This window comes from Camponotus vicinus, unplaced genomic scaffold, assembly GCF_025532165.1.
Source record: "Camponotus vicinus isolate PSW18456_S1 unplaced genomic scaffold, iyCamVici1.0 SCAF_12, whole genome shotgun sequence".
Taxonomy (NCBI): Eukaryota; Metazoa; Arthropoda; class Insecta; order Hymenoptera; family Formicidae; genus Camponotus; species Camponotus vicinus.
The window spans coordinates 11399998-11427986 of record NW_028141948.1 but is presented as its reverse complement, the minus strand read 5'-3'; the positions used below and the strand labels follow the sequence as shown (position 1 = coordinate 11427986).

Below are 27989 nucleotides of genomic sequence, written 5' to 3'. Positions count from 1 at the left end.
TTGTATAAAATAGACTTCCATGGGAAGATGTCTTCAGTACAAAGGAGCGAAGCATTTGAAGTAAATTCATTATGAGATACTATGTGAGTGAGTGTTTGGAAAATTTAAAAACAGTGAATCTGTAAATTGAAAAAAGTCAATTACATAAAATATCTTCACTTGTAATTCAATTAATTTGGCTGCTAAAAAATAATCGTATGAATTAAAAATTATCAATATTCATTAGCAAAATCAACGTAAAAAATTAAAACAGCTCACAAGATGGTTCTTTGTGGTGTTTAGAGAAATTTATATTTATATTATATTTTAGTTGTTGCTATTGATAGTCGCTATTTGTGAGGCGAATATAATAACAAGAGATGTAGATTACACGAATCTTCAGGCAGTTTATCACGGTCATGGAGCTACGAGTTATCAAAATGTGCAGATTGATAATCATGATAATATAATAGTACCTGCAAACTATAGAGATCAAGCGGAGATTGTGAATTTGGGGCACGATGCATATTACCAACCAATTATTGAAATTGTGGAGTCTCACGATGACATAGATGACATCAATATATCCCATTTAGGTAAATCAAAATGTAAATTCATAGTAAATTGTATCCGATCCCCGAATATAAAAATATTAATTAAAATGTCAATTTAACATACAGAAATTACTATAATATGTATCTTCTCAGTTAAGATTATATTAAAAATTAATCAAGAACAAAAATATATAACATTAACGATTTGAATTAGAAATATTAATATTATTCGGTACAGCTTAGAAATAGCATACTTAAAGAAATATTATTTAATATTATTTTAAAAGAATTAGTTATTGTTGTTTGACAAATATAAAGAATTCATTATGTTATTTGTTTCAGCTCCATACGAAGAATTTACTATTGCCGACATTAAGTCAGATGTATTCGAACATTATTTTAATCATGACGACGAGACACATGATTATGATCTTCCCTTCTACGAAAATAATTAAAAAAATGTGTTTAAAGAATTAATATTAAAATACTATGTTTTCGAAGTGATTAATTAGATATCAATTTGAGATTTAATTCTAAACAATAAAATACCTCAAGTATTTAAGTGGCTTGCTCTATTGTTTATAACGGTGAAATAAAATAAATTATGTACTTCGTGTATATATATATAAAATATTTTTTACACGAAACATAATTTATTTTGTTGTAATATAATTTTTACTATATCATAGTTTTCATCGATCTACAAGCACGTGCTCTCGTAATCGCCCATAATATAGCCAAAATGAAATGATCGCGAACGTTATTTGTAATATTTTTTTTATTTTATTCTTTATATCTAATATATAGATATATATGTAGAATGATATAATAATTTATGTAAATAACATTATATTATATAATGAAAACAACAATGTGTGATAATAATTATACTAGGCTCCCGTTTGAAATTTATTTACAAACCTGTGTGACTATTCGTGTAAGAGCATCGGCTGAAAAATCGAGATTCTAATGTATTAATACTCTAGTCATTATCAGCAATCACGAAAACTATCGGCTAAGATCCGTGAAAGCGTCTCTCAACTCAAGGTATGTATGGTCTAGAAATTCGTCACGGTAACAGCAAGAGTCCCTCTCGGCATTAGGCATCGACTCATGAATACAGACAATCTCATGCACGCATACACTTACACACATGTTTCACTCTGATAGACTTCGATAATAGCGTTAACAATCAAAAAATATTTACTTCGACGTAGTAGATCACACCATTTGATCAGTATCCCGATCATGTGATATATTCTTTTTATATACCTAATACTTGACTAGATCACTTTAGTTTTATTGACTCCCTCATTAGTTTATAGGTACTCAAAGATTATGGAGACACGAGATGTTTGTTTATAAAAAAATACTTGCCTGAATGAATTAAAAACGTTACTGTAGTTGCTCGTTTACATCTGATTTCTCACAATGTGCGACATTCATCGCTAGATACGATAGTGATAGCTAACAAAGTTTGATCCCAATTTCAAGTATAATTAACGATAATAGTAAACTGTCTTGAAACAGTCCTCACTTATAGCGCACTATCGCTATGGAGGTGAATTGCGGAGAAACTCGATTGGCACTCATCACACGTAGAATTCAGCCAGCATCTTAGCCAGCTCGTAGTCCATGTCCTCATTCTTGTACATATCCATGATCTGAAAAAATTTGTACAGTAAGACTAAATTATATTAAAAAATGAGTTTGTTATTTACATATAAATTCCAAATTTATATGTTAAAGAATATTCTTTTGATTTTCAGATTTTTCAATGAATTACTAGAATTCCTTGCTCCAAATTTTAGTTTTTATTGGTAATAACAAAATGATTAATTTATTTGTTTCAGATTCGCTTAATTCAATCTTAAATACTGATTTTTTTATCTTTGGAATGTACATGTATATGTATGTTGATGTGATAAACAGATCAGTTTTGATAATTAATTTAATATACTTTTTTATATATCTGATAAAACAATCTAAAAATTTTTACATGCTACTTAAGTAACGAAACGTAACATTAATAAAAGAAATACAAAATCTTTAATTTTTATTATGTCAAATATTTAGTTATAAATATTTATAATTCTTGATATTTTCTTGATAACTTGTTATAATACCATTTCTCCTAATTAATAACTTTACTTATAATTCGCAATATACTTTGAAATATAACATAGTAAAAAAATATCGGAGGAAAATAAAATATGAAATAATTTTTAAGAAAAAAGTTTATTAAGAAAATATTCAGTAAAGCATAAACGTAGTATAACAAACTAAGAGAAACATAGATAATAGAGAAATTAATAAAACTAATTTTAATATACATAAAATTAATATAAATAAAATCCAGCTTAATTACAACATAAAAATTCATAATTGCGAAACAAAAATATACAATCAATTAAATGCAACTTTTTAACAAATTAGATCTTTTATCACAAATCTATTAATTAATACATATATTTGGAGGAAATATCCAAAGTCACATAATTAAAATAAATAAAATAAATAAATCTAAAAATATCTAGATTTTCCGCAATTTTTTAAGTACATAATCGATTAAAGTATTAAAATAAATGTTAAATTTGATGTCAAAATACGTATAAATTGCTTATAATTATATAAATTACATTAAATGTACTATCTCCACATACAAAATACAATAAACTACACTACCGGGAAAATTCCTAATCTAGCAAGAATTTGTTGCCTTACCGCGTTCATATCCTTCTGCAATTCCTCTAGTTGTTTCTCGTGGATCACTTTGAGCTTTTCCTTCTCTCTGTTTTGAATCATCTGCGCGATCTTACGCTCCTCCATGAATTTTTTCGTGTTGTTCTGCTGTTTCTCCCTGAGTCTGCCCTCTTTGATCCCTCGCGTCTTCAAAGTCTTGTCATTCATAACCTCCCTCGCACTTTCTACCGAAAGTCTCGCTTGTCGCGCAGTTATATCTTTCATCTCGCGATCTTGCCGTGCAGTCAGCTGTTTCTGCTGTGTGAGCTGCGCGGCCATGCACAATTTGCACAACTGCGTTCGTCGCTCCTCCAGATGACCGCGGACCAGATCGCGTTCCTCTCGGCGCTGCCTGTCAGCGAAACGCGACCACTGCGCCGTCTGTTCGGAAACAGCGCGACGAACGATAGGATCTCTTGAAAGCTCCGCTTTGCTACAACAGATATTTTAATTTTTAAATTTCTATAAATTATTTTACTATTACTTATTATTTTAATCATTAATTATCGTATTTCGTCAATTAGTCAATTTAATTCTAAATTCTATCAATCTTTAATTCTGCTATTTATTTTACGTCTACTTTTTTTAAAATTTTCACTCTTTAAAAAAAAATACATTTTCAAACTCTTATTGTCATCAAATTATTTTTTTGATAAAAAATAAGCGCCATTTAAATATAATTAGATAAACGTAAGAATTTTGATTTAAATTGCGCAAAAATAACTAACTTTTTTCCTTTAAAAATCTTCTCTATAGCAACGCAATGTTGCTTCTGGACAGTCAACTTCTCCTTGTGATGCCTCTTTCTCAAAGACTCTAATTCTTTTTGCTGTTTCCGTAATACTTTTTGATAACCCTTTTCTTGTCTTAGAGTCTCCAGAGTAATTGGATCAAACTTCATTTCCTCTGTAAAAATAAAATAAAGTATATTCAATTAACACGATTCCTGCATCTTGCGATTTACCTCTTGGTTTAGTCGCTTCGTAATAATGAGATACGTTGTTTTTGCTGTCCATATTGTTTTTGCTGTCGCTCTCTTCAATTCCCAAGCCTCGTATTTTATTTTGCGACATACTTTCCGTCTTTCTAAATGCTCGTGGCGCTGTTAAAGCGTCCATAAATTCTAAAGAAAATCATAAACATTGAAACAATCAATTTATAGAATTAATGTATATTTCTGATTAAAATTATACGAACAAAAAGTAAAAATTATATAAAAATGTATTCACATAATAGATAAATGCATATATTTTTTTACATAATTATGTAGTTAAGACGTAGCGTGAGATACCTATTGACCGTACCTTCAAAACCATCTGGCACATAGATTTTGATGTCAATGTTGCAAAACAACATAGGCAGAGACATGGGAAAATTGGCTTCGGTTCGCAAAGCAATGTGTCGATAACCGGCTTGTAAACCGTCTAAAGGAACGATTCTTTGTCCTAACAGCTTGCCGTTCGATTCATCGTATACTGCGAATCTCAAAGCAGCTAAATCTGGTAGGACAACTTTTCTGAAGAGAAAGGGCTCTTCATTATAAACGGGGTTCAGACCATTAGCGGGGACTACTCTGGTGCGAAATTCTTTACGTATCGTGTCGGTTGGTAGGCCGTACATTTCGACCTCCACATACGTTCCGACTTTCTTGTCGGATAAGAACTGGCCCGCTATTACCTGTTACAATGTTAGAATAATAAATAGACATCATTTTAATCTTGAATACATTTTTTTATATATATGTGTATATAATATTATTGTGAAGATAACGAATTAATGAATATTCAAACGTATAAAGTATCTTGAAAGAAGTCAATTGTGTATTTAAAAGAATCTTATGTAATATATATATAATGTATTAATACAATAAAATTTATTAAATATTATATAATGTGATAAAAAATTAAATAGTACTAAACTTTTAAAATATGAAAATCGGGTAAATATATCAGTACACAATTTTACATGGTAAAAACAGAAATAATATATAAAAGTCATATTAATTTTTTGTGAATTATCTCGAAAATAGAGAAAAGAAAAATTTAGAGAAAAGAAAAATCGAGTGAGTTACATATTATTTAATAGAGAAAAACATACTTGAACACTACACTGTGTGGCAATCACTCCATCCACAGGACTCTCAGCAAAAGGATCGAAACTTCTGTCGGCTCGTCTCATGAAATCCGGCTTCAACAAATATCCCGAAGAACCGTTGTACTCGAACTTGCCTTGGTTCAGTTGCATGGGCAGATCCGGAGTTTGAAAGTTCAGCGACACCATTTGGCAGCCAGCGTTCCAGAAGACCTGTTTCGCGACGATCGATCATTGAGAGACTTTTCTTCGTGTTCTTTGTAGCGCAAATTGCATTCTACAAACATATATTTACCTGTGGCATATAATTGGAAGAGTCAGCTCGTGTACCTTTCGGGTAAATTCGACTCATCTGTCGTTTGTTATAATTTACGAACTCAATAGCCGATGTTTTCAAATAATTCAAACCAGCCGTTTCCGCAAAGGAAGACATATTGTGATGAATATTTTTTTCTGAAAATGTAATTTGCTTTCAATTATAATTTCAATCAATTAATATTATCAATAGCAATTTTAATCTCATTATTGGGAAGAATATAAAACGTATTTATATGCATAATATTAAGTGAAAATTATATCCAAATTTTATTTTGCATTTTGTATAAAAAGCATTGTAATTACATAATCAAAGATGTCTTGATAGAAATGTTAATGCAATGTATAATGTATAAAATCAATGTATAAAATTAATGTATAATGTATTATTATAATGTATTATTATAATTGATATATTAATTCAATATATACAGGGTGAGTTTTTTATCTTGAGACATCGAAATATCTCGTAAAGTCTAAAAGATACGATAAAATGTTTCAGACAAAAGTTGTATGGTTTCAAGGGGGACATAAGATGATGCCATTAGTTTGACCTTAAAGAGTCACCTGAAGGTCACGTGAAGGTCACTTCCAACTTTTTAAATGGGACACCCTATATGCTTTTGCATATTCTTGTAGCTCATCTCAAGAGCTTTCCAAAACACTATAATTAAGTTAGTTTTCATTAAGTACTTTCCGAGTTATGAGCCTTGAAATCATTTCTTAATTTTACATAAACCGTAAAATATCTTGTAAAATATTCATTTTTCGATTATCTTACCTAAATATTTTATGTACAAAATAATGAGAGAAATCAACTGGTGTAAAGAAAACACATAGTTATTTTTAAGAAAAAATATGTAATTTGCAATTAACAATTACATATTTTTTCTTGAAACCATACAACTTTTGTCTGAAACATTTTATCGTATCTTTTAGACTTTACGAGATATTTCGATGTCTCAAGATAAAAAACTCACCCTGTATATTGTTACATATCTCTTTTATTGATATTTGTAAAAAATAAAATTCGGAATAAAATAGTAAAAAATTCTGATAGATACATATAATTAATTTTATTTAACAATGCAAAAATAAAAATTTCACTTACGTTCGGCAACATCGAAGCCAATGAACTTTATGGGTTGTGCATAGTTAACCATGGAGGATAGCCATGGGTGTACATTTGTAGTACTTCCGGTATAAGGTTGAGCCGCCACTAGCTCTATGCTATCGCCGAGACCAGTTGGACCACTGCCAGATTGCTGCTGTTGAATGTTTGACGATGTTACAGATTCAGAGATTTCCTCCTAAGAATTAAAAGATATATCACCGTTTCACCATAGGAACTGTGGCCACTTGACTCGAATAAATGAAGGGGCACTACCAACTCCAAAAGGATTATAATGAAGGTTACCTTTACCGGTTGCTGTTCCACGACGGCGGCAATGGTCAGCGGCGCACTGGCGTCTTCCTTGACCTCGTCCTCGATCACAAATTGACCTTGTTTGAAGAGCTCCAATTCCTGCTTCTCGACCTCGGGCTTTAAGCGCTTATTCTTAATGAGAATCTTACGTTTCAGCATGCTGGGCGGCGGCAACGGTACTCCTGGCTCCAGCTATTTTAAGTGCATTTAAGATGATTCATATGTTTTTTTATAAACTGATTATAAAAGATATTTTATAATATGTTTTCGATATTAATCAACTTACAGGATATTCTTTTAAAGGTTCCCTCAATAATAAATCACCCAGAATTTCATCACAATATTTGGCCAATTTGTATTGTTGCTTTTTGCTACAATGATTTTCAAAACTGAGAATCACTGGGTATTCTGATGTAACGAAGGCCGTGTCTCTGACCGCGTATATAACATCTTTGAATAGAATGTCGGTGCACATAGCTTTGCCGTGAGTAATTATCGGCTCTTCGTCTTCCCCTTTGCCGTCCCAACAATCCAATTCAACGCATCTTTAAATTCAAAATAAATAAATGCTGAGAGAGAGAGAGAGAAGTTTCACTATATTGATAATTATTTCTCTTATATATTACAAAATAATTGTCCGTTTATTTATGTAAATTATGTTTATGTAAATTAGTAAATTAAAATTAAACGAAATATTACGGATAGAGGGAGAGAGAGAGAAAGAGAGAGAGAGAGAAAAAGAGAGAGAAATTATTGTATATTTATATTCATAATTATTTATTACTTAATATTACTAATTTTTTAAATTTTATTATAATTTTATTATAAAATTAAAACAAATAAACTTTTATCTACGTGTTATTATGAAACATGAGTATATTATAAAATGAAAATGGATCAATATTCGTTAAATATCAGGTATATCAATTTTATGTCAAGACATAATATCGTATATTCAAATAAACGCTTTGGTTAAACTAGCGCAATTGATGCAGCTATAAATATGTACTAGTTATTGAGAATTGCCAGAATATGTACGTCATAAATAAGGTGTAATCGTCGTTTCTATTCTCTATTGCACAATAGTGTACTTTACCTGCATCCGGCAAGTAGAACTTGTCTATACATTTCGACGCTGCTTCTTCCGCCAAATTGTCGTCCGCTTAAGTATGTATTGTGACTCGAATTGATATAATAATGCGCCAACGATTGATCCATATCCATATAAACGTCAAGCCTATCGAGGAAAACCGGCGCGTTCTCATCGGACATCAGGTACCTTATGAAGCCATCCTTCGTCATTGTTTCTGAAAATACGCAGTTATTATTTCGGGACTACTTAGATCGATACCTTTATGAATTTTTCAGTCATAGATGAGATAAATAATTGATCGAGCTGATTTAATATTTTACATGGCCATGTTGAACTTCTTTTCTTATTTATTTTTTATATCTTTAAAATATCACATCATTCCAATACATTTTATATGTGAAGACAAATAAAATATCTATGAAAAGATCAATATTTCTTACAAGAGAACTGAATTAGACCTTGGTTGGTCTTAGGAAAGTCGAGAAAAACGTTCTGCTAAAGTTACACGATTTATTTATCAAGCTCTTACTTTCATTGCGAGCAACTTCGTTCTGTTCGTAATCATTGATGATTTCCATTGCTCGTTTTTCGTCATAAAGTGGATAGAGAATTTCGTTCAGGGTCGGATCTCTTTGCTTTTCGTTGAGAAAGGTAATCAGTTGCTCCAGATTAATCGTATCAGCTTTACCCTGTGTTCTGGAATTTTTAGAATAAATAATCGTGTTAAATTCGTATAAAATTTTTTTCTATATGTATGTCTGCCTCATTTTAAAACAGATATAAACTATAAAGTACTATTAAGAATAAAATGTATTTGCAAAATATAAAAAATAAATATACATAAATATGTATAAGATTTCTTTCTGTATAATATATATTTCTTTATTAGATGCGTTTTTTAACATGATTTACATTTCTAAATTCCTTATTTTTATAAATAGAAAAACTTTTATATTTATAATATTATTTATATCCAATATTGAGATAATTCAAATTTATAACTAATAATCTTCGGAAAAATATATATCTAGATTTTTAAAAAATATTTTAAATATTTTATATTTCTAAACTGAATACTCACATTGATTGAAATAATTCTTCTATGTCGTTTCTCGGGCATATTTTGTGATAAAGCGCGTAAAATGCGTCGAAAGTAAATTCATCAGGTTCTATCACGTCATTCTAAAAGTAAAAAAAAATTTTTGCAATATTTTCGCGAGAGAGAGAAATAATATCGATGGCTTATTTTAGTAATTATCAAGGTACTTTTCCGCTAGGTAGGCCTAATTCAGAAAGACACTGATAAACGAGTTTTTCTGTCTTGCCAGACGCGAATGTTCTCGCGACCACCTTCACTGGAACTTTTCCATTAGGATCCACCAGCATTCTCAGTCGCATCCAACTAAAAATAGCATAAAGATTGTCTTATCCATCTACTCTATTATATATTTAAAAGAAAAATCATGCAAAAACAAAACAAAATCATATAGAATAAAGCATAAAGTTCTATCAATTTTAATATTCAGCACACTTTAGTTAAGTTTTTGATATCAGAAAATCTACATGCTAATAAGAAGAGACAAAAAATTCAATAAAACCTAGAAAGGGAATCCAAAAACACTGATAATACGATATAAGAATTATATCGAATTCAGCAATCAAATATTTTTTTACGTCAGAAAGAAAGTAGAAAAATTTCGTTATGTGTGTAAGATTTATGACTAATTATTTCATGAAGATAAACAATGCTATTGTTCATAATGCAAGTGTATATAAATGTATTGGCAAACTCACTGTTTCTTCAGACAAGTAAGCGGACAAACGTTATTCGCTTTGACGTTGTGCGTAATCGATCGAACGCCGTCCAACCATACCTGTGACGACATATATAAATGACATAATATAGATTATTCTTTTTATAAAATGAAAAAAATTTGTTATTTGTAAAAACTAAATATAGATAGATACGAACTATAAATTTAAGTCACGCAAGTCATTAAGCCTATCAGTCATTTCATCCGCAACATATTATACGTCACAAATAAATGTAAATGTTATTTATAAAAATACAGAAAAATAGAATTCTACTGTCGCAAAATCATTACTGCATATTTAATATAAAAGCAACCAAATTTTCCTATCATAATAGGTTATTATTTAATGCATTATAATCTGTTGATAATGAAATAAAAAAATGTTGCTGAATAAATTTTTCTAGAAATACGAATTTATGTCTTTATTATTAATGTTAAAGTAAATTTAATTGTTTAGTTACAAATATATATGGCAGAAAGGTCACAATACGATAAGAAATCAATTGTAGCATGTATGAAACCGTGTAATACATTCGTGCTATTTCCGTATTAACTGCCTCAGTATAGCAGTAATTTCTAATAAAGTTTCTTGAAAACGAAAGGTAAACACGTAACAAAAGCGAGCGATATGTTAATAACTTTTAACAAATCAGATAAAAAGCTTCGTGATCGCTTACATTCATTATGTTGTACAACATTATTCCACTTAATCTATTATAAGACTATCATGATGAATAAAAATCATGTGTTACAATCGCAATTATTAAATTAATCTAATTACATGATATTTATTGTTACATGAGAAATATTACTATCAAAAATTTGTTTTATTAAAGATAATAATAATGATAAATGCTACATTGCAGTATCATATCAGCCAGTCAATAATTATTTGTTTGACCGATAGGCTTAATGTGGATGTCCTGTTTCTGTTGCTATCATGATTGGCATTTACCTTGGCTGTGGCAAGATCCGGACATACAACATGTTGATAATTAATGTTGGTGTAATCGGCACCAGAACAGATGGTTAGGCTTTTTTCGTCCAACTGTTCACCGTGCTTACTCAGTAGCTTATCATATAGCTTTGGGTCCTATTTGAAACATGTCAGCCTATTAATTGTCTTTTTTTCTTCTTTTATTTTTTTATTGATTTGTTTGGTGGTTCTCATATTTCGCATGTATAATTAATTTTTCTTTAAATAGGATAGAGAATTATATATCAATATCTTATTTAATTAAGAAAAGTATATAATATTCATTTAAATTTACTATTACAAAGTCGAAATGTATACTGAATGATTTGTTAATGTAATTAAAAGATAATAATAAATACATTGACATAATAGAAATATTTTCTCTCATATTATTATTTTAACATAGTTGAAAAGAACATTATTCGTAAAGAACATCGAAAATTACATAACGCTCGTATTTTCACACAATTAAAATACAAAAATTAATGATTTATAAGATCTTAAATTAATTTCTGAATAAGTGTGAAATTAGTTTTAACAGATTAAATGCTATCATTATTTCGAAGCAGTAAAACAATTCCTTTACCTTTGGAACGCCACCGGCTCTAATGTCGCTCACTTGACATAATTCTATAACATCGCCGTCCTGCGGAGGAGAGAGAGAGAGATAAGATAAGAATGAAAGTCTATTCAGAAATCGTAGATCGCTAAAAATTTTAGAAACATCAACGTTCTTTTAAAGCAAACAAAAGGACGCAGACGACGGCAGAAAAGCTCACCTTCCCCTCACTCTGCCAATAAATAAAGAAAGCATATTCGTCAACTTTGAACAGGCAATTCAGCTCGATTTCAGTATTATCTTTCTCCTCCGTCCAACGATCGAAGACGCAGCCGGTACGGAGTGCTTCCGGCACCTCGATCTGCCAGTTGAACTCGAACTTCTTCGTCATCTCCGCGACGTTCCACCGACTTCCGGCAAAGTCAGCCTAGATACGGCGTTTTCCGGTTCTGTCAACAAGGATCAATGTCGCCATTAAAAGGTATCGGAGTTTCTCATCAGATCTACCTTTTCTATATTGGTTGCTATCAAATTTTTTTTCGACATAAATCGCAGACAGTTTCTGTTTTGTTTAGTTCTGTTTGCGCGTCGAGGCTTTAAAGATAGATAATTACACTTTACATATATCCTTCGTATTCCTGCTGCGTAAATTGTTTGCTAATGCTTAGGATTATAACTCGATTGTATTTGAGCGAGATACTATGCGTTTATACTGCACGATGTTATAAATTTCTAAAGTTAAGCATCGATGTTTATTCAGTGCAGTTTATGCAATGCACAGTTTGCAGTCTTTATAAACATACCAGTTGAATTTTTATAAACATAATTGCTCGATATAAAGGCATACGTGATGCCGGATATAATTAAGCCTCGAGGAATTATCATTAGTTGTAAAAAAAGGTCTAATTGCAAGCAACATTTTTTTCTAATAATCAAACGATCTTTGCACTGACACGTAATTCTCTTATTTAGAACTCGTTTGACGCCGTATTTAGTTAGATAGTTATTAGCTGACCTGTGGCCCCGATAAGTAACATATATACGTAATACTTCAATAGAGTCATTTGAACCTTAATCGAGCATTAACCCCTCTAGAAAATGAAACACTAACGTTCTTTGACCTTTAATTTAAAAATCATTTTTTCAAATTAGAAACAATAAAAAGAAATTAAAAAGAATAAATAAAAAAAATAATAATTAATATTTTGTCAAAATTCGAGTATTTATTTATTTAATATTCTTAAATGCTGTTACAACAAAAAAGTTTTTAAAATTATTTTATTTTCTGTGTTCGCTTTTCTACAAACTTCAGTAAGAATCTAAAAAATCGCATGATATTTCATTATTCAAACACAAAGTTATTTCCAGTACTAATTATACTCTTTATCATTAATGTAATTTATGTTATTTTTTGAATCAGCGTATATTCTTCTGAAGATAAATGTAGATATATTTTTATAGAAGATATTTTAATATTTAAAATTAACAATGAACATAATTATTTTCTATAAAATTACCTTTAACTTTGATTTTTCGAATGCATTTTGCCGAGATCTTTCCTTTTTCTTGGAAAATAAAAATAGAAATGCATTCATGCATTTTCATAACGAGGCCTTGCATAATTATTTACGTCTATTACTACATATCTATTTGCATATCTATTTACATCTATTATTTATTCCATCTTTTATATAATTATGGAATTATCACCACTAGAGATCTCGTTCATTTTATATTTTTCCATCATATATAATTTATATATAATATTAATACGTATATTTTTATTTTAGAATAGATGTTACTTTCCTATTTTATATAAAAAATTTAAAAAAAGCATTCTTTGTAGCTTTTTTTCTTCTCTGACATCTATTATTACTTTTGAGTCTTATAAACTAATTTTGTCTACGGAAGTTAAAAAAATAGACTCTGTAATGTGAATAGCTTTAGTACTGGCATAAAAAATTGAAAAAAAGATAAAGGAAAAAAACGTCATTGCACACTTTGTATACTGAAAATATAGTCTAACTAAAATAGTTAAGTCTTCTTTTTACATACAACGTAGCGTTATGAAACGCTTTTTGATGATATAAATAAATATCTCTTGCATATTTTTTTATGTATTGTATTCAACTATAATTACAATATGTAAGGAATTTTTGATATTATATGAATATCACAACAATATAATTGAACTTATTTTGATTTGTTTCACGTATTATTAAAAAGAGAATCGAATATTCGTATTATAGTTTATTTTTTCCTTGAAACATCGGCTTTTGGATTTTGGATAATCGATAGTTTATCACGGTACAGAAAGCTTTCTAGCGTCGTTGCACCGATTAACCTTTATAGTAAATCTGCATCATGTGAGACAAGATATGTACATGTGAATGTTGTCAAATAAAAATAGTCATATATAAGAAAGTTTTGTTAAATATCCGCACATATAATAATCACACTGTAATGATTAGAAATATTAACAATATTATTAACAATAGCATATGATCGTGAAAATACTTACAATGTTAAGAGCGTCTCTTCCGAGTTGACTTGCTCATTTTAACTAATGGCTGCACCTGCAACAAAACAAATTTATTTTTTTTAATCGGTTTATAATATAAATTATTTATTTCGTGCAAATAAAATTTATCTATTTTATATTTAAGTACTTTGGAGAGAAATGCCGAAGTTAAAAAGATATCCAATTGTTTCCAATTAATTATGCCAGACGGAATTCATTTCCCGCATAATTATTCCTCTTTTACGCCACTCTATTCTATTAAGCAACGTATTAATTATATCTACAGGCAAACACGTGCTTTTCTGAAGTAAGTTTCGATTAAATGACTTAATCGATATCTTCATATAATTACGATAACAATTTACGTAACAATTTACGTAATATTTGAAAAATTTAAATAATAACTTTTTGTCATTAAGTCTATTCACTCAGTAACTTTGATTGTAAAATTATGAAACGCTTATTATCATTGTAAATTAAAGAAAGATAATATTAATAATGTATATTGCAATAATAGTGTTTTATTGTAAATTTACGTAATTTAAAAAATTTTTTTCTCGATTATTATAAAAAATAGATATTTAATAAACACGAAAATATGTATAAATTAATTATTATATTTCAAATTATATAGTTAAAAAAGCTTTAATAAATAAATGTAACTTAAACAATTTCAGACATAAATATATAATTATAATTTTTAGAAATATAATTATTATTTTTTATTGTTTTCATTAATATCACTGATACAATATTTCTTTAACCAATTTTTATTAAATTATTAAATTAATTAAAATAATTATTGATAAGATCATTTCAACAATAATATATTAAACTATGCTCTTCCTATTTATCTAGATTTTTCCTTATTTATTTAGATTAAAAATACATTAAAGTAATTGTGAAGGGTAGAAAACAACAACGAGTGACGTATTACTTCCAAGATTTTTATTAATAAATGACATGGCGTTTACTTTACATGTACATAAAGGCCATTTTAATATATTTTTTAATAACTTCAATCATCTATTAAGATATTACGTTAGACTTTTATTAAAAGTAAATCGAAATGTGAAAGTTTTCTTTAAGATATTAAAATAGTTGTAAATATGTAAAAAATATATTATTTACTTTCTTTAATATTTTTAACAATTTTTTAATAGTTTCTATTAATATTATTAATGCAATTATATAATAATTCTTTAAACAATTTTTATTAAAATGATTAAAATAATGTTATTTTATTTTTGAATTTTTATTATCTATTCCATTAACATTAATATAAATATCATCAACGGATATCCTAAACTTTATCGCATTTTATCTTAATTGGTGCATCAGGAAATGGAAGCTGCCGATAGAAGCCGCCATATTCCGTATCTACTATGTGCTAACACGAGAAGGCACTCATGATTAAGTACACGTTTTTTATCACGGGCGTAAAAACTTTTGTCACTAATAATTTTTATCTGCCTAACGAAAATAAATAATCGTTAAAAAAATCTATTTCAACTAAATTATTCTTATATATATTTCTTTTACATATACATATATATACATATTTTATATTTTCTAATTTATATAAGAATAATTTGTATTTACATACATACATATATATATATATATATATATATATATATATATATATGTATGTATTTACTCGCGGTTGACATTTTGCACGTGAACATTAACGGCGAAACTGCGATGTCAATTAATCGCTTGGCAACTCTCTGACAGCAATTGAATTCTTTCTTCGTAGAAGCGCGATAGCAACAATAAATATATTGCCACAAGCAGAAAACATCCGGGAAGATGTGATTAATTCTCGGAAGCTGTGGTTAATGTCGCAATTGGTGATTTGGCAAGATTGTGCATTCGCTTTTAGAATATCTGAGTGTGTGTTTATTCTTTTTAATATAAATTGTTTTAATTACATATATACATACATACATATATATATATATATATATATATATATATATATATATATACACATACATATATATATATATATATATATATATATATATATATATATATATATATATATGTATATGTATGTATGTAATTAAAACAATTTATATTAAAAAGAATAAACACACACTCAGATATTCTAAAAGCGAATGCACAATCTTGCCAAATCACCAATTGCGACATTAACCACAGCTTCCGAGAATTAACCACATCTTCCCGGATGTTTTCTGCTTGTGGCAATATATTTATTGTTGCTATCGCGCTTCTACGAAGAAAGAATTCAATTGCTGTCAGAGAGTTGCCAAGCGATTAATTGACATCGCAGTTTCGCCGTTAATATTCACGTGCAAAATGTCAACCGCGAGCAAATTTAGTAATAACAATTTTCACACAAAATGTAAAATGTATACAAACAAATATACTAATAATGAGTCATAGTGCATTGATATTGGGTGAAAAATATCGACGGCTCACCGAATGCAACCATTAATGCAGGCATCTGTAAAATGCATATAATCTACATGTATCACGAATATGCGTGGGCATATAGCACGTGTCTACATAAACATCGTATGTATACCGATCGTATAAACAGACGAACGTTACGAAAATATATGCGATTTTCTTATTGATGTGCGCTTCTTTTCATCTGTAAAATTAAACTTATATTTTTAAAATATGAAATAAATTATTAGAGTTTCAAATATCTCCCAAGAGAGTTCAACTTCTAAAGTTGAATCGATTTTAGAAACAGCTATTTAAACCAATGAAAAAATGATTTAAAAAGTCGGAAGGTAATGGCTGTCAAAATATAAAAACTGCAACTTGTTTTGTAAAAAACTATTAGAGCTATAGAAGTATATACAATTTTTTAAAATTCCTTAAAAAATTAAAATTTTTATTGTTAGATAAGGCATAAAGATGCAAAGTTAGCCTTCAGATTTTTCATTTTTCAATTGTGTTTTAAAAATGATAGAACTCTTCCAAAATTTGAGAAACTTTTCGAGAACATATTCGCAAGGACACATTTTAAAATTCTAATCATTGCTTTCATATTTTGAAAATGTAAAGCTAACTTTACAATTATCTTCCCTTCGGCATGACAACATTTTTGGAGTCTAATAAATTAATAAATCTAATAAATTAGCACAAACTTTATCATACCATATTGCGTAACTTATAATTATCACACTCTTTATCATACCATACTACGTAACTTATGATTATCACAATCCTTATCATACCATATTGCGACTTGTTAAAAGCACCATTGATAGCGTTAAGATGATGCGTGACAGTAAAACTGAAGATAAGGAATCAGTTGTTTAAGATCGTCCGTATTATTGTAATTAGGTATTTCTACGAGATATCCTGATAATATTAAATATTTTTAAATAGCGTTTATTATTATTATTATTATATAGTTATTATTTAATACATTTAACTTAAAATAATATTAAAAAATAATATCTGTAATACTTAAAGAGCGCACGATATGACTTTATAATAGAATATTTTTTTGTATACTATATATTTTCAAATGTATATAATATATTTAAAAATATAATTGTGTAATTCGTTTATTTTTATACAAAAGAGCGATTATTAATACTGTAGCAGCGAAATTATGCGTCTAATCTTATGATAGAAAATATAAATATATTAATATAGATACTTTATCTCTATATTTAACTTATTTTTCTGTAAATTTAATTTATATTATGATGTTATTCTCTTCCATAATTTTCTTTCTTTCATATATGACAGAAAAATGATTAAAAATTAAATATGATATTGTAAGCATCTCATATTGTTCATACTGCTACTTTATATATCCTGCGCATGTTTGTGACCTTTGTATCCGTAATTCCTGGAAATTTTCATTAAAATATAATGCATCATTACATACAATTATCTGATATTAGCATAAAAGCTCTAACTTCCAGGAATATAATGCAATAGCAATTATAATTGCAAATTTGCAAAAATTTTAATAGCTTTAACAAGTATTATTAAAACTATATTATATTTTTACTCTTTGTTTTTTTAGTATTCTAAATAAATAATTTTATTTATTTCCCACGTCTATAATATTATCATTAATTGCAATTATATAATCATCATGTATCGCATGTAATTACTTCTAAATCTAAATTTATTCTTTATGGTCTAATACGTACATTTAAGTAATCTAAATCTCTTTTATTATTGATAAAAAATTATAATAACAAATATCATATTTTTAGTGATAATACTGCATCCTTAATTAAAATAATAATAAAATTAATTTTGATTATAATTTTTAAAGTTCAAAAAATATTATATTAATAATTTCATTAATGAAACGTAAAAAGCATCGATGCGAAATTGAGATCTGTCTAAGTCAAGACTTGGATAATCAGCAAAAAACTATAAGAATATTAAACTACATTTATTATAAGAATATCAGTTGCTAAATGGCTAATTAGCTAAATGATTGAATTATCTAATGCGAATCAATAATTATATAATTGATGAGTAATTTCCGGAGCTTCGGAGGTTGAAGTATATCGTGACATTGACCGCTGAATCGCTCAATACACCTAATGGCCACTTTAGGCAGAATGAAAGCAAAAAAGACTTATGATCTGACAATGTCCATTCTTAGTAGGCATATTTGTATTATATGTTTATATTAATATATGTCAGATTTCTTAGTTTTAATAAAATAAGTGATAAAATTTATAAAAGGAAATACCAATATTAAAATTAAATTCAATCACGTGTTCATTTGACAAACAAGTTAATTTTTGTTTATTCTATATATTTATTTTTTAAACATTTTTCTTATACATATCTCTTATATGTTACGCATTTTATAAATTTAAAATTAAAAAAATGTCTATTCCAATTTTTCTTTTATCTTCTTTATTTATTAACTTTCTGTAATTATTTTAATATTTGTGTTTATGATATTAAAAATTAAATATGATATTAAAAATATTAAATTAATTTTAAATTCAGATATCTTATTCATAATTAGACGATAACTAAATGTGAATTGTTTCTTATTTACAACAAATAAATATGCATATTTTAGGAACACTTAAATTATTTTAGTTTCAACTAGATTTAAAATATATATTATGTATGATAATAATAAAACTAAATAATGTTATCTGTAATGCTTTCTTCACAGTCATATCTGTCAAATATTTTATCATATATTTCGCAAATTACATTACATTTTCTGAAAAAAAATATTTATTTTTATTTTGAAAGGCTATAATTCTCTCTTTTATTTTAATAATTTCAAGATATTTGATGAACTAAAATAAAATATCCTATCAAATTGTTAATGCTTTTCCAACAAAAAATACCACGTGACTTTGTTATTGTTAGAATGCAAAATTGTTATGTCTTTCATTGATATCAGCTAGTTTCGAATATAAAATAGATAGCTCCTGATAAAAAAATGCATTATGCAATGTGTTTACGACCTTAATGCACCTAACGATGCGCTCACATCGTGTTTGTATTCCACGTGGCAAGAGAAAACTGATGATTCGCGCAATTCACATTATCGTCGAAATTTATGAACGCATTTTTCTTAGATGCATTTCGTCGAAAAACTACAAATATCTCAAGAAACAGATTTGTGTGAAACAAAAAGTATGCATTTTGCGAACGCAGTGCAAGAACTCTTGCGCCATTATATAAACTAATAACTTCGCATTTTGTCTGAGAAGAATAAAACTTGTTTCGCAATGTAATATTTCGCGAATTTACTGCATAATTGAATGATTGCGTCAAAGTTTCCTTCAAGTTTATTACGTTTTTCTTGCAGAATTATTATGAAAAGTTTATCGCGTTTTTATCATCAAACAGATTAGAAGAAAAGGATAATTTTCGAGAGTAAAGATAATAAAAAAATATTTCTGATGTATGATTCATTAAACTGGACAAACAAGCGCTGAGTCTTTATATATTATATCTTCAACGCAGTTTGCATGTATATATATATAAAGATTGACTAAGATCAATACGATACTGCCAATTATTAATAAAAATAGAGATGTACTCATCATTGAATAACCGATGATTTCAATAAAACTATTGCTTTGTTTCTGCTTGTAGAAAAAAAACGCACCTGCAATTATGTCTATTATATGTATATTATAACGATCGGACTATTAGACTTCCACTTTAACAATCGCGTTAGGATTATGAGAAGGATATGAGAGATATATTTCTTCTCGACGAATAATAAATCTAGGAAGTCGAGATCAGGTGTCAGCCCGAGATGATCAAAATCGACCTAACCACACGAGCGAGTGTCGTAAGCGACACCTTTTCCCTCGTTTTCTTTCGTCTTCGTCTCTCTCTCTTTCTCTCTCCATATCTCATCATCGCAAGCGGCGCCTCCAGATTCCCTTGACCTCGAAAATCCTTCGGGAAGTCTTGCAGTCAGGGTCGTGTTCTGTTGTTCCATTACCACTTCGCGGCTATCTTACGCCTTATTTGCGGCTTATCTCTTGCAGCGATAAAACGGCGCTGTTAATTAGCAAGTTGTCGTCGTCGTTTGCGGATCCGCTCGCTCCGTCGAGCGAATGTGTAATCGGATGGCGCATAATGCGTGTATGTCGCGCGTAGCGCAAAGCATACGTGAATGACACACACACATGCGAGAGGTGGCCATCAGAGAAGTGAGAGAAGGTGCAAAAATATAAAGCGAGAGAGAGAGAAAGAGAGAAACAGAGAGCGGAGGAGAACCGCGTGGTATTACGCGTACACTGCGAGTGTGTGCGTGTACAGTGCGTTTGATAGATAGTCGCTAAACGATTCTTTTTTTCATACAATATTTCCCTGTCTCTCGTGAGAATCACTTTAATAATTACTGATATCATAGATTACACAGCGGAACGCTTTAATTTACTTAGAGAAAGTGAATTACAAGCGCGGTCATCTCCTATCGACCTTCGTAATAGTCTAAGTAATTAGTGCGCGTGGTTAATACCAATTAAGTAGGAAACGATAATGCATTTGATACATGGCGCCCAGTTCATTATTCTGGTACATATGTCCTATATGTAACAAATTAGTTTTGCACACACAGCATTAAAGCAAGGCATCATTTAGTTTAAAGCACTCGTCAACCTGTGATAGATAAAAATATTGCTTCGTGCTTTTAATAAATAATAACATTAATTATAACTTTTAAAAGAGCTTTGAAGAAAGAAAAGTCTAAATATATATTTATATAGGACTGACTATCGAATAAAATTTACGAATTTAAATGACAGCATAATTTATGGACAGATTTTAAACGCGCGTAAAATGAAACATAAATAAATAAATAAATAAAAATTATATATATATATATATATATATATATATATATATATATATATATAATGATAACAATAAAATGCAAATGCCACTCGAAAATCGCAAAAGTTGAAGACGAAGATTAATCGATTGAATGTGCGTGTTGAACGCGGCACGCGTGACACATCTCGTGACCGTGCTCAGGAGCAGACATCAGTGGACGTCAATTGTACACGCGCGCACGCTCTCGCACCTTGCCTCCTTCCTCCTCGTCTGTCTTATGATTCTCGCGAAATTGGCCTTACCGTTCAATCGGTTCCCCCGTGCCTTTGCGTAATTATCCGTCGAACGCCAGCGACTCCTCGATCGACGATTTCATCCTCCGGCGAGGTTTCGCGTATACATTAAACGGGCACACGTGCATCAAACATTCCGTGAGGGAAAACGGAAACAACACCCGGACGCGGACGTCTGTAAAATGTCACGCTCCGGTACCGGACGTCTTCCAGGCGCAACGGAAGAAACTGACGCTGCTGTCTCTGTTGGCGGGCGCACCAGCCGCCTGGCTCGATACCGTCTCTTTTCCCTTACGCGCATGTGCCGTCTGTGACCGTCGTTCAGCTTCCACTGCGACTCGTCGGTAAGAACGAGATCTGCTCGAGCCATTGCATCACGAGCGTGGAATGTATGTGCGTACACTCGCCGTCAATAATGTCTTCTCACTTCTCACCTGAAAATAGCTCTTTCGGATCGAATAATACCTGGACACGTCGCGTTTAATTATTTGTGCATTATGACTGTTGGTTCGAGAAAAATTCCTGAGAAGCTTCGGAATAATATGGAGCAGACCTTACATCGTGATATCAAACCGAACAATATTTTAAACATAAAAAACAATAACGAAAACAATAGAGAAGATAATTAACTAATAGAGAACATCTAATAGAGAAGAAACCATCTCTATGTTAACACTTTTCCGTTAATACTTTTTTTTTCTAAACATGATTAACATAATTCGACTCTGATATCACACGAGATGTTGGAATCGAAATTCAAACAGTAACTAAAGCGATGTGTCTATTAATTATTCGATCCGAAAAAGGCGAGAAGACTTTATTGATGGCGAGTGTACCATCGTAAATACTTCTCGGAATATTCCAGCGATCGAACAATTCAAACGAAATTTTAGTTTAAACTTTACAATTAGATTATTTAAGTTGTTTGAGATTGTATTTAGATCAAACGTTTATATATGCATACTAATACATATGTATGTATGTAGGTATGTATATGAGTAGATTTATTTAAATATTATAATTGAATATATAATAAAAATATATTTTTACTAATATCATGCAACATTACATATTAATAAACATAATAATATTATTTATCAGACTTTTTCTCTCACATTTCGAAGAAAAAAAAAATAGATCACTTCTCTTTAATTACTAAAAGAAATTACTTTAAAAGTTGAAGTTTATGAAATGTTAAATAAAATTTTAAATATGTTTAAATTAAATTTTAATGTACATGAATATGTAACTTACATATTCCATTTCGATTTATATTATAAATAAAATCGTCTAATCGATGAGAACTCTGCAATTTTTATTTTCTTTGTAAGCGTGTAATAAAAACTGTACTGAATAAAGTTTGATGATAAGACAAGCTGGTAAAAATATTAGAGATTAGAGAACAAATGCAAATGTCGGATAGTCTTTGATCTAACATTAATTTTTATGATACTGATAAACAAATTCACATATCACATTTGATATATACAGACAAAAATATCTAAAAACATGTGTTTCAGAAAAAGCATATCTCAATCACGTTCCAACATAGAATGAACTCGTGAGTCATCGAATAGAAATATCTCACTTCGCATAGAGCAGACAAATCGTAATAAACGTAAATAAACAAGATATCTACAAGTCATCTATAAATCATATAAAGAGTTTTATTAATGAAAATAACAGAAATGTAGTAAAATTATATTAAATAAAATTTGATAAATAATATAATATAATATAATTTTTATTAGATGAGCGTAAAAGCATCTGTAATAATAATTAATATTATTGCAATTTTCATTCATCTGATATGTTATTTTACTATTATAATAAGTATTTAAAATAATCTCGATCTCGATTTCTAACTTGTATATTCATATTTGAATATTTGTCTCAAAGTGTTTATATTTAAATGTATATCGATGTAATAATTTTATTTCTCGAGTAACTACATTTATTATTATATAACTACATTATTATTATCAATCATGCTTATTACTTTTTTCTTTGGCCTTATTTTGGCGTTATATTTTCTAAGAGAACGTTAAGCTGGTTGATTTTAATAGTACCTCGATGATAAAAGATATTCAAAGATATGTATTATCGGAGTACACAACTAAAACTCTGATGAAAAGATATATGTCAAGTGCGTGCGAGATATGGAATATATAATGTTATCTATTAAATAAAAATAAACTAGAATAAAAATTACAATATTTACATTACAACAATTATCTGACATTTAAGTGACTGATAAATTTTATATGCATTAGTTGATAATAAAATTAAAAATTAAAACGAATTTAATTCTATAGATTTCATAAATGATACTAATTTTATAAATATTATTAACTTTATAATTTTATATTTACAAATCATATTTTTTGTTTTAATCTAATGATAAATATCAACCAATATTATGTTAACTTGAAATTTTTGGACAAAGAAACATCTGTTATCATTCGAAGCTATATGGAAAGGAACAATATATTCGCGCTCTCTGTGAGAGGACTCTTACGTAAATCGATGGGTACAGTAGTCGGTAATATTACGTGTTCAGATATAATGTGCGCATGATAATGTGTCTAAATTTTTATACAATTAAATATATAGGCATTTGTTATACGTACAAAATTAATAAGAGTAAAACTAATTTTACTTTACATTTTAGCAAATCTATATAAAAAGTTATTTTATAAATATATATATCTTTCTACATATAAAATAATAAGTTAAAGATGAGCCAAGTTTATAATTGTTTCTCAAGAATACTAGAAAACTAGAAATATAAAATTATTTTTAGAAAATTGAGATTTCTTAAGATTATAATTTATATATAATATATCAAGAATAAGCTTTTATTCTTATATATTAATATTATAAATAATCATTTCTTTTAAATATAATATGTTAAAATATCATACACACATCTCTATAAAAGCTTTTATAAAATCTATTCTTTATTAAAACTATTTTTTATAAGTATTTTAAATATTTTAAAAAAGAATTTTAAAATACATTTTACCTACATTAAATAAAGATGTGAATAAATCACCGTGGCATACAAAAATAATAAGCAATTAATTTCAAAATACGATCGCGACAAATACTGGAAAATGTCAAATGTAATTATTATCTACAAACAAGAAATTAATAGTCCGCACAATTAATTAACTTTTGCAATTTTTAAAATTCAAGGTGACGGTTATTTACATAAAAGCAGATATGGTGATATATTCGTTCAAAGTAGGAATTGAAATAAAATTTGAGACAAAATTCTCGAATAACGAAATAATTCGATTTCTTATATCAAAATATAATAGCAATAAGTTATATATTTCTGTTTATAAACTTTCGTGCATAATATTTTCTGCTTTGAACAGAATAATTGCTATTAGAGTAGAAATGACATTCTCTCAAATAAAAGAAATTTTCTTCAAATATTTGTATAAATAATTGCTCGATACATACCCGTCAAATTTGATAAAAAATGTGATTGGTGTTTTCTCTGTCATGAGTGCTTCCGCAAAGTTATGACTATAAACTCGCCGTCAGTTTGCACATAGTTCATAGCTAACCGGAACTTGGTAGAGATCGTATATCATCAATTTTGCACAATTCCTTGTTCCAATGCAGTCACTTCAAGTTTTATCGGTAATATATAATATGATTTTGAAAACTTTGACAGCTTCTAGACATGATCTTTCCTCAAATTAAAGAAATTAATTTGTGGAACATTATTTGTTTAAGTTTATGCAAAAATATTAAATATTTGTGTGCTTTACTATCATATAATTTTTATAATAATCTCTCTTATCTTTATTTGTTAAATAGCTCTTAGTATTTTCTGAACGCAGATGCCTTTAATATTAAATGTGAGAGAAAAAAAGGAGAAACAAAGAGAAAAGATACAGTTATCAAGGGATACATATTTTATGTTATATTTGCACATATTAATTTGTGTATTTTAGTACATTAGTTCTTTTTAATTGTTATTTTTGTTGAAATGTTTTTTATATACCTATATATTAATATAGAATTCCAATTTTCTATTGAACAATATAAAATCAATAAGTACTTAGAGAGAGAGAGAGAGAGAGAGAGAGAGAGAGAGAGAGAGATTTTTATTAATATTGCCAGATTTTAATATTTTTAAGTTTTTAGCTGTACTTAAACTGAATAATAGCTTATATTAAACTGAATATAATAGCTTATATCATTGTTTAAGATAACTTTTGCTGAATTGAATGTAAAAATTCTATTCAGAAAGTCATATCACGAGATACGTGTTTATGGATGAAATTTAAATTCAAATGCAGCTGAAAACATACTTGGTCCATTGAATTGCATTGTGCTCGACATTATGCCAAATGCTTACATGCTTTCTGCATAAGCATTTTATATCGAAAAGAGAATCTTGTTCTTGATCCGCGTATATCTTAGCTAAATTGCTCAAGATTTAAATAAATGCATAGAATACACAATAAAAAATCTCCAGAGTTTATTTACATAAACGTGTATAATATAAAAAATACGTTGTATGTAAATATCTATATTCTTTTTAATTATCGAACTTCAAAGAAATGTTAGACATGCAATTAACTACTATTGCATTTCTCGTATTTTATAAATATTCTCATAAAATCCAGCATTCAATAAATTATGCAGAATATTACGCAGATTGTTCAAAGATATAAATATTATTTTTTTCTTGATTGTAAAATTATATTTCTTGTTGATATGCATTGTATAACGAAATAATTTGCAATAAGTCTTTGTTGCATCTAATAAAATTTAAGTTGTAAAATTTAAATTCAAATTTTAAATGTTTGCATTTTTTGATGTATAATATACTTATTATAATTTAATTGCACAGAACATGAAACAAAGCTTTATCAATAAAAAAAAGTTATATAATTATTAATAAATAGTAACAAATACATATAAAGTAAAACATTACACAACTTGCATCATAAAAGTGTTAAATATTCTGGTAATGTCACTACTTCATTCACACAGTTATATTTTTGACAGAAGATATAATTTGGGAAACACGCTATTTGCACAGCTGCCTCGAAGCCTGCAATTAAAACTCCCAAAACTAAAAAAATTAATCTACTACTTACTTGCTACATTTCTGCAGACACCTTTGTACTTAATTTTATTTAATTAATAAATTTTATTTAACACTTTATGCATAATCGTATTTAGAAATATATATAATTATAAAATACATATATATAATTTGAAAAACACATTCGCACAACTGCCGCAGAGCCTGTAATTCCGCCGAAAAGAGAAGTGAAACTAAAATTAAAACTTTCAAAGCTTCAGCCAAAGTGGGACGAATCTGTTTACATACCGTTGCATATGTATTAAGTGAATCATATTGTGTTAGGTATAACATGACTGACATTATGGCACTTCATAGAGTGCCATTATATGTCTTATGTCCGTAGGATAGTATACTATTTTAAGAGGAATTTGAAGATCGTGTTCTATTCATAGTTGCACCTCTACCCGCGTTTTCTCATTGCAATAATATATCTTGCGTAATGAGAGAAACATGCATGATAGTCAACATAATAAAGTTTAAAAGAAATAAATATATAATAAAGCTGCGTTATGTCATCATTTTGTATTGTACCGTTGACTCATTGCGTTACTTTTATATAAAAGTAATTAAATTTTCATATTAAGAGGAAACATAATATGGAACACATTATTATACTTTAATCCGCTAAACTGTAAATTTAACTTTTTTTATTTTGTTGATATCACTACAGTCATTGTGTATTTTTTATTAAATTTTAAACGTAATAATTTTATATCTCTTTTCTAACTTTTGAAAATTTTAACATTTCTAACATTTTAAACTTCCTCATCTTTGATTTTTAAATAGCTTTTTACGCAGTACAGAAAAAAGATTATATTAGATCAAAGATATGTTAAAACATACAAACATATGTTTGAACTTGATCTACATATGTGTACAAAGTATAAGAAAAAGGTCGGCAAAGTTAATTTAATACAGAATTTCAACAGAAACGGATGCCAAATATCTTTATGTAATACTCATGTATCATATTTTAAATTGCATGTTACTTTTCTAAACTATTGTAATTTTAAAAATTTATACTATATAAATTTCTGAAAAAGAATGAGATTTAAATTTCTATAACCAATTGCAATAATTCTTATTATGTATTTCTTTATTTTAGTAATAACCATAAAACCATATAGTTTACATAAAGGTATATTCTATTTTCTTGTTTTTGTGATATCGATTATTTTCCATGATTTATTTCTATGTATCGTATGCGAATTTACAGAAATATAACT

The 27989-nt window shown here is 28.4% G+C and overlaps 2 protein-coding genes across 4 annotated transcripts; one reads left to right on the top strand and one right to left on the bottom strand.

The window, feature by feature from the left end:
* Positions 1-27: 27 nt before the first annotated feature.
* Positions 28-2108, top strand: LOC145962454 (uncharacterized). The gene is made up of 3 exons (XM_083083510.1): positions 28-60; positions 311-575; positions 876-2108. The coding sequence occupies exons 1-3, from the start codon at positions 28-30 to the stop codon at positions 986-988; spliced, it is 411 nt and encodes a 136-aa protein (XP_082939636.1). The 3' UTR covers positions 989-2108.
* LOC145962373 (1-phosphatidylinositol 4,5-bisphosphate phosphodiesterase) lies at positions 1294-26896 on the bottom strand. 3 transcript variants are annotated; one of them, XM_083083433.1, is made up of 20 exons: positions 26774-26896; positions 14071-14125; positions 11770-11998; positions 11577-11636; positions 10970-11107; positions 9995-10074; positions 9467-9602; positions 9282-9382; positions 8730-8896; positions 8204-8414; positions 7394-7652; positions 7099-7299; positions 6793-6991; positions 5662-5819; positions 5373-5579; positions 4580-4952; positions 4240-4398; positions 4004-4181; positions 3258-3708; positions 1294-2197 (listed from the first exon to the last, which is right to left on the bottom strand). In XM_083083433.1, exons 3-20 carry the CDS (start codon positions 11938-11940, stop codon positions 2126-2128), a joined length of 3321 nt encoding a protein of 1106 aa, XP_082939559.1. In that variant the 5' UTR covers positions 11941-11998; positions 14071-14125; positions 26774-26896; the 3' UTR covers positions 1294-2125. The 3 variants fall into 3 exon arrangements, with proteins under 3 accessions (XP_082939559.1, XP_082939560.1, XP_082939557.1); XM_083083434.1 differs by lacking the exon at positions 26774-26896 and adding an exon at positions 21657-21909 and having other exon boundaries at positions 7105-7299; XM_083083431.1 differs by lacking the exon at positions 26774-26896 and adding an exon at positions 21657-21908.
* Positions 26897-27989: the final 1093 nt, after the last annotated feature.

Excerpts from the sequence above, each read along its gene's own strand:
- LOC145962454 (XM_083083510.1), top strand. The coding sequence starts at position 28 with ATGTCTTCAGTACAAAGGAGCGAAGCATTTGAA. Across the intron at positions 61-310 it reads AAAGGAGCGAAGCATTTGAA|TTGTTGCTATTGATAGTCGC; the intron begins GTAAATTCATTA and ends ATTATATTTTAG. Across the intron at positions 576-875 it reads CATCAATATATCCCATTTAG|CTCCATACGAAGAATTTACT; the intron begins GTAAATCAAAAT and ends TATTTGTTTCAG.
- LOC145962373 (XM_083083433.1), bottom strand. The coding sequence starts at position 11,940 with ATGACGAAGAAGTTCGAGTTCAACTGGCAGATCGAGGTGCCGGAAGCA. Across the intron at positions 9,383-9,466 it reads TAGGCCTACCTAGCGGAAAA|AATGACGTGATAGAACCTGA; the intron begins GTACCTTGATAA and ends TTTTACTTTTAG. Across the intron at positions 6,992-7,098 it reads TGGAACAGCAACCGGTAAAG|GAGGAAATCTCTGAATCTGT; the intron begins GTAACCTTCATT and ends TTTAATTCTTAG.